At 40.1% G+C, this 15274-nt stretch overlaps 1 protein-coding gene across 12 annotated transcripts in view; it reads left to right on the top strand.

The window, feature by feature from the left end:
* Nucleotides 1-15274, top strand: part of RYR3 (ryanodine receptor 3) — a 541049-nt gene that overhangs the window by 443772 nt on the left and 82003 nt on the right. For all 12 annotated transcript variants that reach the window (XM_090033490.1, XM_090033491.1, XM_090033488.1 and 9 more), the window contains 4 exons: nt 868-1108; nt 3492-3579; nt 3687-3779; nt 12822-12992. In XM_090033490.1, the coding sequence (XP_089889616.1) occupies nt 868-1108; nt 3492-3579; nt 3687-3779; nt 12822-12992 (593 nt within the window). The remainder of the gene's footprint in view (nt 1-867; nt 1109-3491; nt 3580-3686; nt 3780-12821; nt 12993-15274) is intronic.

The raw sequence follows: 15274 nt of genomic DNA, 5'->3' as shown, positions 1-15274 counted from the left end.
ATTTACTCAAGGCCATAACTGGCTTGACAGCCAAACTTTGCATTGGAAGGAACATATTTCCATTGGGTTAAACTAGGGTGAGGCAAACAAGGCAAAAGCAAATAGCAATGGCTTGGCTGCGGGAAAAAGGGAAGGGGGTATGACAAAAAGTGGCTGCTACCAGTAGCCACATGTTTGCCATCACACTGGAAGATGTTACTGCCCTTGTGCCCTGGGCACCTAGCTGTCTCCTTATGCAACTATGCATCTTAGACCATGAAGCCACATTCCTTCTGTAAGGCATTATGCATGCTTTTAGCTATATGAAAAGCAAGTGAGTACACATTCAGGCAGCTTGTATTGCTGCAAAATGGCAGACCCAGTTCTAGAGCCTGTCCTCTCCCCTGCCAAAAGCCAATGAACATTGTCAAGTGCAGCCCATATGGGGTGGCAAGGGTGAGGAAAGTATGCCTTCCTGTGGTTACACAGGGACGGCCTCCCTACAACCACTGCCTCCCACCATCAGCTGAAGGCAGTCTTTCTGCTATGGTTTTCTCAGTTCTTGTCACCATGGGCTTCGACTGTTGGGGCGCGGGGGGAAACAGAGAAGCCCTCTATCAGCCTCCCTCATCTTTGGTTGGAGAGTGCACTTTTGAAGCAACTTTGTCACATTCCAGCCAGGGGCAGATGCACAAATGAACAAAGCCTCATATTGCCAGTTACATAGTAACATCAAGTCACAATGATGTTGTGAGACTGTTTGTAAGTGTTATGTGCTCTAAGGACATTGATCTTAAAAAGTCTAATGGATTGGTCTTAATAAGTTTAAAACAATTAGTTGAACATTAATTATAGCCACACTTTTTTGTTTGTTTGTTTAATGTGTAGTTTATGCTCAGCCCATCATCAGCAAAGCTAGGCCTGATTTACTGAAAACTCACTTTATTCCAACACTGGAGAAACTGAAGAAGAAAGCCATAAAGATAGTGATAGAGGAGGAACAACTGAGAGCAGACAGTAAAACTGACACCCAGGAAGCAGAGCTTCTTATCCTAGATGAGTTTGCAGTTCTTTGCCGAGATCTCTATGCCTTCTATCCAATGCTCATACGTTATGTAGACAATAACAGGTGAGAAGCCTAATAATTAGACAATTTAATAGATTTGCTTTGAATTTATGTTTAAATAATATAGTTCACAAAGAGTGCATGAATTTAATAGAATGCTGAGAAGGAAGTTATGGTTATTCTGTGGCCTTTAACTTAAAGAAAGCTGTACTGTTGTTTTTTTACATATTTCTTTGTATTCTAACAGCAATGCTGGCTAGTGGGGAGGCATATGTTGGGCCTTCAGAACAAATAAAGTTTAGTAGCCCATAATTGATGAACAGTGATGTGCGTCTCCAAAATGATGGGAGGGACTGGGTAATTATCATACCTTTGTTGGACTCAGTCTCTTTGCAGATACTATCACACATCCCTGCCTTCATGTCCTTGGGGACACTCAGTTAAGAAGGAATAAAAAAAATATAAACATTATTTGTGTAGAAAACAGCCAATATTTCATCAATTACCATATTTACTCAAATCTAAAATGAGGGGGGAAGAACCCCTCATCTTAAATTTGGGTACAAGGTGGGGTGGGCAGGAAGCTACCGCAGCTCAGTTGGGACCAAAGCCACAGCTGCTGCTTGCCCCCTCACTGCCTCTGCCCTTCTTGTTAGTGTTTCCCCCCACTGCCTCTTCCCCGACCACTTCTGCCCCCAAGCACTTAACCTCTGGCTCTGGCCACACTCCAGACTGGAGCACAGAGCACATGGTTGCTGTGGCCCCAGCCCAGCCCAGCCCAGTATGAGATGTTGTAGCAGGGGCACTTCTATCTAGGCCCTGGAGATAACAAGGATGAGCTGGAGTGAGTTGGTAAGTGTAGGAGGGAAGCATGGTGCAAGGGCAGATGGTGCAGGAGGGAGATGATCAGGGGGACTGGACAGATGGAGGACAAAGACAAAGGGCAGACAGGCATCAGGGAGCAGGCACTGGAGGGTATGTCAGGTGCCGGGGGTACTGGCATGGTGGGGGGGAGTAGCAGGGGTAAAAGGGGACAAGTACCAAGTAGGCAGGCACTGGGGGGTGGGGGCAAGTGATTGGGGGGACAGAAAGCAGAGTCAAGATTTGGGGGAAGCCAAGTGGCAGAGATCAAGCTGCTTGATTCCAGCTACTGCCTCCCCACCACCTGCCCCCCCAACTGTCTGCTCCCACTGCCTGCCACCTTACTACCTCCCCTACTGCCTGCCCTCTCCACCCACAACGCTTTCCCCACTGGAGTGGTGATGTGGGGGGGGTGAATTTATGATGCCCCTCTAATAATTAGATTCTATAAATGGAAAATTATAACAAATGTATAAATTTTCCACTTATAAAATCTAATTATTGAGGGGGGTTGTCTGAAATTCAGAGACATCTTGGGATTTGGGTAAATAGTATGTGAAGTATATTTCTAAATAATTTACTGAGGGATAAGGCTCATTCCAGGCATTGCCAAAAATATTTTAATTCTGTTCCCAAGGCTATCATGTTGTACATTATCAGGAATCACTTTCAGGAACTTAATATAAATGTGGCTAGTAAACACCCTTGTCTGTGCAACTTTAATTCAGCAGGCCTGATCATATGGCCACAAATCAACTTCCTTGAAACCAGGTATGTTTTCCCTTATAGTTAGGGACCTACTAAAATTGTGACTAAAGTGTGCTGTGTGGCGGCTCCTTTAATTTTAGAATTTTTCCCCACATGCCCCCCCCTCCCCACACACACACACACTGATTGGCAAAGGGGTCCTGCCACTCATTGCTCGCACCTGATAATCAGGGAAGTAAAAACTGCAGTTTTAAATATAGCATGGTTTTGCTTCCCACCACTGATTGGTCAAAGGGCCCCTGGGGGCCCTGCCACTTTCTGTCAGGAGGCAAAAACCATGCCATATTTAAAACTATGGTTTTCACCTCCCTGCTGATCAGCAGCAAGCAGCAGGGCCCCCTAGCAATCAGTAACAGGGGGGTGCATGGGGAAAAATTCCAAGACTAAAGTAATTGCCACATAGCGCACTTCTGCTGCAATTTCGGTAGGTTTGATAAGACTTTACATTGATAGCTTTTCTACAAGAGGAAGGATTTAAACGATTCCCCTAACAGTAGGGAATCAATACAATCAATGTACATAAAATTAAAGTATATTAAGCTACAGAGAACTGAATAAGAGCTTCCGCACAGGGTTTTAATACATTTTGACGTATACAGATTGATGTTATGTGTTTAGTTGATTCATCTTAAGGTTTCTGAATGTCCCTATGTAGACAAGCCCAATGAGAAACCACATTACTTCTTAGAAAGTGTATCAGTGATCCTTATTTACATTCTGAATTTGGTCAAAGAAATATAACCGGCCTGCCAAATAATGTAGTAGTAATTCTGTTCACGTACTTCTTATTCTAAACTTTCGTTGTTTTTATATTCAGAGCTAATTGGTTGAAGAAACCAGATGCTGATTCTGTTGAACTCTTCCGAATGGTAGCTGAAGTTTTTATCCTGTGGTGTAAATCACATGTAAGGTGGCATTTTCCAGTCTTTCCCTGCACTATACTCGATTTATGTATGATGCATTTATTCCTACAGTCTTCTCAAGCTGAACTTTTGAGTGATTTTTGTTTTAGAACTTCAAGAGAGAAGAACAAAATTTTGTGATTCAGAATGAAATCAACAATTTGGCATTTTTAACAGGAGACAGCAAGAGCAAGATGTCTAAAGTAAGTTAATAATCATTGTAAAATCCATTAAACCTCAATAATGTGATTAACTTTTTATATATAAATTGTCAAAATAGCTCTGAAAATGTCACCAGATTGCTGCTTTAAGATAAACATACTTCTGTACATTTTACCTTTTCAGTGCAGATTCTGTATCTTAAATTATTCCCTTATTTAGCAAACATTTAATCATTTGAGTATAACTTATTTCCACACAGTACATTTCTTCATGCTTATCTTCAAAAAGCAACAGCACTTTTTGTTGGCCCTATCGGCAGAAAGGCAGAAATGTGGCTTTTTAAGTATTGAAAGTACAATATTGTGTGAAAAATATGCCCAAGGATCTTTCTTCACTGAAGTCAGGCAGTATTTTGCCTTCATCCTTAATGGAGCAGGACAGACCAATTCTCTGCATATACCCATTTTTCTTTTTATACAATATGTTATATATGCACATTTGCCTTATTGAGAGCATTCATTGTTTTATTTGTTTTTATAACATGCCGAAGGCAATGCCTTCAAAATACATTTTGGCAGACCCATGGAGAAAGTACACACTTATGAAGTAAAAAAGTTTCATTAGCATGAATTGGGTAAGGTTTCCAAACTCAGCAACAAACTGAAAAGTTAACTGCACATTTTAATTCAAGAGTACTATTGCTAATACCTACAGACTTAAAATCGTGTATTCTCTATAAGTCATATTTTTACAAAACGTCTTCTTTAAAATGTTCTAGAGAGATAGGGGTTTTGTATCCTTTCATCAGTAAACTAGACTTACTTTGCATCTAATTTTTGATGACAGAAAGAAACAAAACCTTTATACCAATGCATTTTTTTAAATCTCTGAAAAATATATACAACTTCTTTCCTACTGTAAACATATCATGACTTCAAAGTTAACTATTTTGGACCCTTCCAGGATTAGAAACAATTTCAGTGTGTTCCATGCAAATATTTAGAACATCAGTATATCAGGTTTTATATCTGCCACTGTTTTGTGTATAAATAGTGCCCACTTTGGTCCTCAGCCTGGTGTCATTTTAGAAAGGATATATATTTGGAGCAAAGGAGGAAATGTTTTTATAGAAAACTGTTTCTTTTTTTATTTTTAAAAGGCAGCTGTTTGAATTTGCTTGAGAGTTTTTGATATATTAATATAATTCCAGATGGGGAGGTGTATTGGGTGGCACAGTGTGGATGAAGTGAAGATAAATTGCTTACAAAATGCAGTTTATCACATGACTATCACCATACATACATGAGGTGTATGCAAGCATGCATGTGAGTGTTTACATGTACATGTACACACACAGAAACACACACACACACACACTATATTATACATATAAAAATATAAATAATTTTATTTATAAAACATACATATTAGAAATGGGCTGAAGAGGCAGTAATTTTTTGCTGAATTCCTTATAGATCAGATGTAGATTAGGGTCTCTGGTTTCATTTCAAGACCAAATTTGAAGGTTTTGGGTTACTTTTGTATTTCTCAAAAAAAGAAATTTATCCCCATCTTGAATGGTGGAAAAAGTAACAAGACCCACTTTTCTCAGGACAATTCATCCACACCTGAATCACAAAATAAAAAAGGCACCAGCTATTGTTAGCTCCAACCCTGGATCAAATTCATAGGGATTCAGAACCAAATTAAAATTGGATTTGAGAGTATTTTATTGGGCCATCTCTTGTGTGCATCTAAAATGTATGTATGTAGATATGTATATACATGTATTTATAATTATATATAAATCTGTACCAATGTACATATACATACTCAGATGTGCATGTTTATATGTATGCAATATAGAAAGAATAATCCTTTCTGTATGTATGCAGTGCTTACATGAGCATAAATAATATCAAAGTACAGTGGTTATGTGGATTTTGCATGGTTGTTACCAATGTGTGAACATAAATAATAAATTATAGTGTTCATGGATAAATACTTTATTCATGTGATAACATATCTGCAAGAGTGATTGCAGAGAAACTCATTGGTTTAGGTAGGCACTTGTTTCATGATGACTTAAATATCTTATGATAATGAAGTACCCAATAAAGCATATATCATTCCTCACCAGTGGCAATTTTTGCTTTTCCTAATATACGTTATATTTACTATTTATGTAGTGCAATTGCTAAAATACAAGTAAAGATTTTCTCTGTCAAATGATTTAAATGCTTTCAATTAAAATTCTAAGTTCCCTCAATATTTGAATTTGATTGTAAGGTTTGACACTCTCTTGTAGTTTAGCACGTAAAAAGTGCATTAAATGATATCACTGGACTTCCTTTGCTCAACTCCTTTCATTCTAATATTAACTTTAATGTCACTTTCCTCTTCATTACTATTTCATCTGTCATCACATTGTTTAATGGTAGAATTTAGATACAGTTTTTATTAAGCATCATAGTGTATAAATAAATGTATATACTGCATGAATATATAGTAAATAAACTTAGTACAAATGTCAGATATGTTAGCTCAAATACTCTCCTGTAATTTCACTGTTTTGTGCCATGTGGCTGGTAGAAGTTGGTCTTAATGTTATCTTAGATAATAAGTAGCCTGCAGTTTAAAAAGCTTCTCTGCTACCTTATATTTTGGCTTGGGGTACAGGACATTAATGGGATAAAAATGTTTGTAGGCAAGGATTCTCTGTGCCCCAGATAATCCACTGTCTGGTGCATTGGCACCTTAGAAGTATTAGCAACCGGTGCAAGGAGGAGCAGCCCTTGTTCTGTGTTATGCCATGGCCTGGCCTGATGCATCCTGAAGGTCTTTTAGTATCTTCTGTCTAGTTCATTTGTGAACTTTGTCTGTGCTCTTTATCAGTAGTCAAGTTTCTGGGCCATCATCAGTAATGTATATGATAAAACTTATTTATAAATTATATTACATATTAATTTAGGAGGGTATGTATCTTTGCATGGTTTGAAAGAAGAATAGGGTAAAGTGTTATTTATCAGATTTATCTATAGTTGCTAACAAAAGATATTATATTGTAATCCAAAAATTGATAGATTGCCCATTGTGTATTTTCTGATACAATTCTAGTTTGTTAATTTGTATTAAGATAAATGTATTAAAAGCTGAGCAAGTTTTTTTAATTTTTCTTTTCTGATAAAATGGCAGCAGATTGCTCGGAGGGGAATGGTAAGTTAGAGAACATTCAGTCTAAGAAAGACTGGTTACCTGGACTGCATTTAATAACAGATTTGTGACAGTGAAAGTGTTGGAATAGATGATTTAAACACATTCAACTCCACTAATCTGTTATTTTTGAACCCTTCTTAGGTTTGGTGATAAAGGGAACATAATTTATAAAAACGCATTTTGTTCATAATGGATTTTTCACATGGCCTATATAAATGCCCCCACATACACAAGCAAGTGGATGTAATTATATATGTCTGTACCAATTACATAGTTTTCATACTTAAGGTGCCTACATTTTGATACCTAAATCCATATGTAGGTCCTCAAGTAGCCTGATTCTCAGAGTTGCTGAGTATCTGCAGCCTCTACAGATATTCTATATGACTGACTCACATTCTTAAACTTGTATCATGATTGTTAAAGAAGTATTTGGATAGAGATGAGAGACACAGAAACGTGAGGCAGTAATGAAATCAGGTTTGAATTGTTTACAGCCAAGACCTACATTACACAAGTGGGTGGATGCAGGGTTTTGGTTTAGGCCTATTTCTGATCACACGAGATTTGTAAGAAAGTGATTTTTGTCCTTCAATTTCATGCTATTGTTAGCATTTTCTGAGTGACTTTTTTTAACTCAACTCATTGAATCTGTTGCATTTCTTAAATGTATCTCAATGAACTGGGATAATGTCTGGCAGTAGAAAATGTAGCATAAGTGGTTTATTTTCACAGTCATTCCTAATAGGCCTGTGCGAAGTGGCTACTATTTGCTTCAGATTCGTATTTGGCTGATTCAGGGGACAGTGATGTGATTTGAATCACTGTCCCAAATCGATTCGACCAAATCTCTGAATGATTGAGGCCAGGCCCATTCCCCACCTGCTCTCCCAGCCTGGCAATGGCAGCCCCACCCACCCCACCTCCCAGTCCTTAAAAAAAAAAAAAAAGCCCTGACTCATTGGGTGCTGCCGGGAGGTGGGGAGCAATCCCTGCTGCCCCCCCCCGCCCCACGTTGCATGGAGGACTCTGCACGAGCCCCCTGCCCCCTCCTCACTCCCTCAGCCCCCCCATGGGTGCCCCGCCTGGGCCAGCTAACTGGTCTTGTTCCCTTTAAGGAAAAAAAACCTGAGAAAACCCTGCACTCACTGCTTCTGCCAGCAGGGGGCGAGCCCTGCTACCCCCTGCTGCCTTGCTCCATGTGGGAGGCTCTGCACGAGCTCCCAAAGGCCTGAGACTGCTACAGGAGCAGTGAGTCCTGGGGCTTTTCTCTGCTCTTTTTTCTTAAAGAGCTAGAGCTGAACCGGTGGCGCAGCTGTGGAGGAGCTGAGGGAGTGAGAGGGGTTTGGGGGGGATCATGCAGAGCCCCCCCATGCAGCATGGGGCATTGGGGGCAGCAGGGACCACTCCCCCTCCTCAGCAGCACCCAATAAGCACTGGGGCTTTTTTTTAAGGTATGGAGCTGGGTCAGGCGGGGCAGCCATGGCGAGGCTGGCAGGGTCTCCTCCCCTGCCCTTAGTACTTACCAACTCGGAGTCAGCTGCAGCTCCCTCCTGCAATGGGTGGGGCCTACCCAAATCATCAATGCTCTCTGAATCCTTTCCAAAGGTTCAGAGAGCTATGAATCAATTCGGACCTTGTTTTTTGGTCCCCTGATTCAATTTGGATTCAGAGATTCGGCCACTGAATCGGGCTGAATCTCCTCTGAATTGAATCACCACCTGAAGCTTCATACAGGTTAATAAATAGAATAGGATTAACCTTACTGGTTCACTTATCAATAATATATTTCTGTTCTGTCACAGTGTACATCATCCAACCATTTTACTCAAGTACAATTCCCAGTAAATGTTTTCCTATTTGCCAGAGTAAAGTCAAACATCTAATTAACTTTTAAGAGTTCATATTTTTAGCTGAATGGTAGAAAAATTAATATTCTGGGTAGCACTTGTTTCTGACATTATTTGTACATATGTTAGGGGGAAAACATACAATTAGAGCTATATCTGAATCTTCTAGAAACCAAAATGAGACAAGGACACACAATGATAGTTTAATCTTTCTCTTTCGATTATTTTTTATTAATTGGAGGCACTTTTCTTCAGTCTGTACCAAGTTTTCTGTACCATTATTTTCTGATACTGAGTGAACCACAACTGTTGATGGAATTTGCTTGCTGAAAGATTTTTATAATATTAGGAATAATATATATTGATTTTATCTTCCTAATTTTACATGGTGCACTGATACCATGGCTTTGGACAACTAATAAATCGTTATCTAAATGGAATATATATTCTTTGTGTCAGTGTGGTAGGCTTAAAGAAAGGCAAAAAAGCTGTGTCTGTGAGTTAAATTTGAGTCTAAAATGTACAACACTTTTCAAAATTAGGTACCATTGTAGGGCATTTGGCAGGACTCATACTTTCTTAGACACTGCCTCCACACTTGGACTGCTTTAGAAGCAATATTCTAATTTTATAAATACATTCTATAACTAGTTGCATCTTAACTGCAGAGGCTTGTTTCATTTTTATGCTAGGCATAATTTATAGTAATATAGTTTGGGAAATAAAATGAAAATACTCCAGCTGTTTTAAATATTCTTTTCCGTTTAAGTATTCAGAGTTCCATGCCATTTCCTCATTTTTATTAAACTGGGGAAACCTGTGAAATTAGTGTATGAATAATGTGACTTATTGTACATGTCTGAATTTTTACAGCAACCACTTTTTGGTATGACATACATTTGAGAAATAAGAGATATGTATAAAAGACTGATTATTTAGTAGGAATTAAACTAAATAATAAATCATTATTTCAGTAAGATTTCATTCAACTAAACACTCATGGGATCTTTTTGTTCTGTTTACAAATGTATATTTTGTTTTAGTAACTTTTCTGATAGACTAAATTTATTACTGACTTGTAAAACTTTCATCTTCTCATCTGTTATACTTACTTTTTTCCCCTTTATTTTTCTTTCATACAGGCCATTCAAGTAAAGGTACAGGTCAAAGTGCATGATGTGTCTTTATGTTTTAGTTTTAGAGATGAGCAGGCTCTAAACATTCTTACCATTGATCATAGCAGTGGCGTCACAAAATGAAGGTCCCAGGTCTACTTGGTACAGCAAAACTGGCCACATTTGATCAGAGCAGCTCTATTCCTTTTTAACGAGCCAGGTGCTGCTTTGACATAAAGGTGTAGGATGTAACACTACTTGGTAATTTTGTAAGGTCCGCATTCCACCTCTGCTGCCCTTCTGCCTTCTGTAATTTTTGATGTATCCATCTTTAGAGCACAGCATAAGTATAGCCATAGGGAACATACAGTGTTTAGTTTGTGGCTTCCAAATCAAAAATAAGTATGAAATGCTGGTACCCCTTTCCACCTCCCTGCCTTCCCTCTCCTGCCTACAGATAGATAGAAGGACTACCTTAGATTATGTAAGTTCAACTTTTACACATGCACCCCACAAAAATAAATAAATAAAAACCTTCCCAGTCAACTGGGGCTTGGAGCGTTCTTGGACAATTCCCACGTTTTCTACCGAGTCTGTTTAAAGATCCTCCAGTGAGCTTCAGTCATCTCTCTGCAACTGTCTCTCTAAAGCAAAGTTGTAGTTGGTATCACCATCCCATTTCAGGCTCTACTTCTGTTGGTCTTCACCAGGTAAATAAGCTTGGCCTTCATTAGCGCTGAGATGAGGGAGCTCCGATAGAACAGTGTGACAGGTTTTAAAAAAAAATTCTGATCGTGTTTGGCCAAAATAGTCTACATGAATTCCCTTTGAATGGCAATTGAGTATGAAGTCCAGTTGGTTCTATTGCTCAGTGCTGTCTTCGTATCAGTCATTAGGCACATTTCCATTTACATCATTGAGAACAAACTACAGGCCTTAAACCGTTAACAGTGTAGTGTTCTTGTGTGCTGTTATTCAACACTGGTGCATTTCAACACAGCTGTGTCTATGCAAAACTCTTTTATCATTCCAAATAGTTTGGACATTTTATCATTTCTTGCACATCTAGTGAAGGCATTGTATTTATTGATAATAGATATCTGTCAGCACAGAGGGAAGCAATGTTTTGTTATCACCAATGGCATAAATTTCTCTGCATGCCTCTACCTGTATATATACCAGGAGGAAATGCTGTTTCCTGGAGTTCCAGTTTAAGAAGGCAGAAGTCTGGTGGCAAAGGCAGAATGATTTGTTTTTTCACCCTTTTAAAATGTATTGATTTTAAGTTTATTTTGTTTTACACATCTACCATTCCTAACTTCAACTGAAAGTAAAGGAAATTTGATGGACAAAATATCCCTCTGAAGAACAGTGAGAGGAAAGTAGGGCTACCTCATCTTGCTGGTATGCCTACCTCGTAAATGCCTTCCAGTATTGAAAAGGAAGAGTGACGCCACTGGGTCCCAGTGATGCATTGTGGCATTTGTTCGTCCGCTATCAATGTAGAGTACAAATGATGTCATTATATATGTATAGCCATTACATCACTGCTACTGTAGAAACTTTTTCTAAGGCACTTCCAAAAGCAAAGCTTTGAGACAAAGTACTCTCTTGCAATTGTTAGTTCCTTAAGAAAGGCAACCACATCCAGTGTGTGTTCCCTCTGAATCATGAAGCAGCCTAAGTAACACTGGCTTACATATACTGTGGTCACCATTTAAAAGACATCATTTGCCTAACTTTACCACACAACAGAATATCCATTTGTAGTATTTTATTCTATTCATCAGCTAAGTCATATTTGTGGTAACACTGTGATAAAAACTGACAAATGATGGATTTTAATGGTTTCTATCATATCCCCACATCTGCCAAGCATAATGTACACAAAATAGACAACAGCATTCCATTTACAGAGGGAAAAGGATGTGGAGGGTTAATTGCAAGCATCTGCTCTTTGTAGTGTTTTATGCCTTAGGCCCAGTCCTGAATTTTTGTCTCGGGCAAAATTCCCATTGAGAGTTTAGTTCACGTATGGAATTCAGGATTGGGCTGTTTATGTTGTTGTTTACCATAAATTCATTAATTGTATGGGTCTGTTTTACAGTAAGCTGTGCTATTGCTAAGGATTTGATTTGCTACGTTAAATTCAAAAAATAAATGATTTGGGGCTGATTTTTTTAAAGCAAAAATGTTTATTTAATAACACTGCATATCGTCTATTATAGCTAGGTAGAACAAATGTTATTTGTGCCACCTGTTCAGTTCTCATCTCTTTGGCTTCCTTTATCTAGTTTCTTCTTTGACCAAAGCTGCTAACAGATTAATTTATTGTTATTACAGAATTGTTTTAACTATAATCCACCCAAAGGAGACTACTTTTTTACCTGCACCAATTCATTAGTGGTCTGTTGTACTGAATCAGTTCCTTCTAGATTTTGATCAACAACAAAGGAAATTCACTTCATCCATTCACTTAGGACTCAGACCCTGGAGAATCTTGTCTGATACAATTCTTAACAACAATCAGTAGGAATTAAACTATTTCAGAATGCAAACAGATAGTTCATTAAAACTGTGGTTCAGTTTTTAATTATATAGATCTATGTGTCTGATTTAAAAGCTGTATGTGATTCAGAATTTGTTTGCAAAAAAAATTGATCAAACAAAATTAGGTTAGTACTGTCAAAAGAATGAGTACTAATATTCATATTATTTGAAAGCAAGAAATATTTTTACTTTTTCTACTCAAACTTCTACAATTCATTTTTATTTTACCACTTTTAACTATGCAAAATGTAACTGTCAACAACTGTAGTCTGCAAGTAGAAGTGAGGAATCATTTTATATGCCAGAAAAACTGTATTATTTGGAGTATTCACAACATGTCTTTTATTTCTAGTCTGGAGGACAAGACCAAGAACGAAAGAAATCAAAGCGTAGAGGAGATTTGTACTCAATACAAACTTCCTTGATTGTAGCTGCACTTAAAAAGATGCTTCCTATTGGTTTGAATATGTGCACACCTGGAGATCAAGAGCTGATTTCTTTGGCTAAGATTAGATACAGCCATGTAAGTCTCTTTTATAGTGATTTTCAAAATAGTAAAACAGAACCTCAGAAACCAGACTGCGAAACATAGATTCATAGATATAGAGTTGGAAGGGACCTTGTAGATCTTCTAGTCTGACTGACTCTCTGCCTTGAACAGGAGAGAAAACTGGGCTCAAATGACCCCAGCTGGGTAATTGTCAAGCCTCCTTTTAAAGACCCCCAAGGCAAGAGCCAGCGCCACTTCCCTTGGAAGTTGGCTCCAGATCCTAGCCACCCTGACTATGAAGTAGTGCCTTCTAATGTCTAGTCTGAACCTACTCTTTAACAACTTATGGCCATTATTCCTTGTTACTCCAGGAGGTGCTCAGGGGAACAAGGTCTCTCTCATTCCCTGCTGGTCCCCCCTAGTAAGTTTATAGATGGCCACCAGGTCCCCTCTCAGCCTTCTCTTGTGAAGGATGAACAGGTTAAGGTCCCATAGCCTCTCCTCGTAAGGTCTGCCCTGCTGTCCCTGGATCATGTAAATAGCCCTCCTCTGGACCCTCTTAATACTGTCCACATCCCTCCTGAAGTGCAGCGCCCAGAACTGGATGCAGTACTCCAACTGTGGCCTAACCAGTGTCTCATAGAGGGGGAGGATCACCTCCTTGGTGCTGCTTGTGATGCATCTATGGATGCATGACAAGGTGTGGTTAGCCCTACTGACTGTGTCCTCGCATTGGTGGCCCATGTTCATCATGGAATTGATAATGACTCCAAGATCTCTTTCTGCCACTGTGCTTTTGAGAAGGGAGTTCCCCAGCCTATAGGTATGGTGCTGGTTCTTACTGTCCAAGTGCAGCACCCTGCACTTGTCAGTATTGAATCCCATCCTATTCTCATTTGCCCACCTCGGTAACCTGTCCAGGCCCAGCTGTATCCTGTCCCTCCCTTCTAGCATGCCAACTTCACTCCAAATCTTGGTGTCATCCAAAAATTTAAACAGGGTGCTTTTCATCCCCTCATGAAAGTCACTAATAAAGAAATTTAACAGCGTGAACCCAAGGACCGAGCCCTGGGGGACTCCACTGCTCACATCCCTCCAGGTTGAATAAGGCCCATCATCCACCACCACTCTCTGAGTGTGGCCCCACATCCAATGATTTTGTGACTTGATCATAGAAGGCAATCAGGTTGGTCTGACAGCACCTGCCCCTAATGAAACCATGCTGGTTGCCCCTGAGCATCATCCCCGCTGCTGGCCCTTCACAGATGTGCTCCTTGATAATCTTCTCAAAGAGCTTCCCTGAGATCAAAGTAAGACTAATGGGCCTATAGTTGCCCGGGTCCTCCTTCCTCCCTTTTTTGAAGATGGGGACCACATTGGCCCTCTTCCAGTCATCCGGCACCTGGCCAGAGCACCATGAGTGCTCGTAGAGCCATGCCAGGGACCCTGCAATAACCCCTGCCAATTCTCTCAACACCCTAGGGTGGAGAGCATCTGGACCTGCTGATTTGAACATGTCCAGCCCCTCCAGAAGCTCGCTAACTCGGTCTCCCTGACCCTAGGCCTGACACAGTCTCTCGTGAGTCCATCCTGAATCTTGGTGGGGGAGTCCTGTTCCCTGCACAAGAAAATGGAGGCAAAGAAATTGTTAAAAAGGTCTGCTTTTTTTGTCTGGTGCAACCACCAGATTGCCTAGTGTATCCTGCAGGGCCCCACATTACCCGGTGCCTTCTTCATACTCCCTATGTATTTAAAAAAGGACTTTTTGTTGTCCTTGATCCTTGATGCTAGCCCTAGTTCCGTATCTGCCTTAGCTTTCCTAACAGCCCCCCTACATACCCAGGCAATAGCGGTATACTCCTCTTTGGTGATAGCTCCTCCCTTTCGCTGCATGCACACCTCCTTTTTGGCAATCAGGCATTCCCAAATGCCCTTGGTGAGCCAGGAGGGCTTTTGGGCACTCTTTCCCCCTTTGATTCTCACTGGAATTGTCACCCTTTGGGCTCTGAGTATCCTCTCCTTAAGGAACGACCACTCATCTTGGGCACCCAGTTCCCCTACTCTCCAGGACCCCAGTGCCTCTCCTACCAATCTCCTCAACTCACTGAAGTTGGCCCTCTTGAAGTCAAGGGATACTGCCTTGATGCAAGCCCTTGACACCTTGCACTGGATGGTAAATGCCAGCAGGCAATGATCACTGTCATCCAGGTGGTCAAGAACCTGGAGTCCCCTCACCAGGTTATTGCCTGTGGCCAGGACCAGGTCCAGCAGGGCATTTCTCCTGATGGAACTGTGCACCTCCTGAGTTAAGTGGA

This window comes from Crocodylus siamensis, chromosome 2 (genome assembly GCF_052110815.1).
Source record: "Crocodylus siamensis isolate JL-2025a chromosome 2, ASM5211081v1, whole genome shotgun sequence".
NCBI classification, from domain to species: Eukaryota; Metazoa; Chordata; order Crocodylia; family Crocodylidae; genus Crocodylus; species Crocodylus siamensis.
Note: the sequence above shows the minus strand (reverse complement) of the source record. Positions and strands in the feature narration are given on the sequence as shown.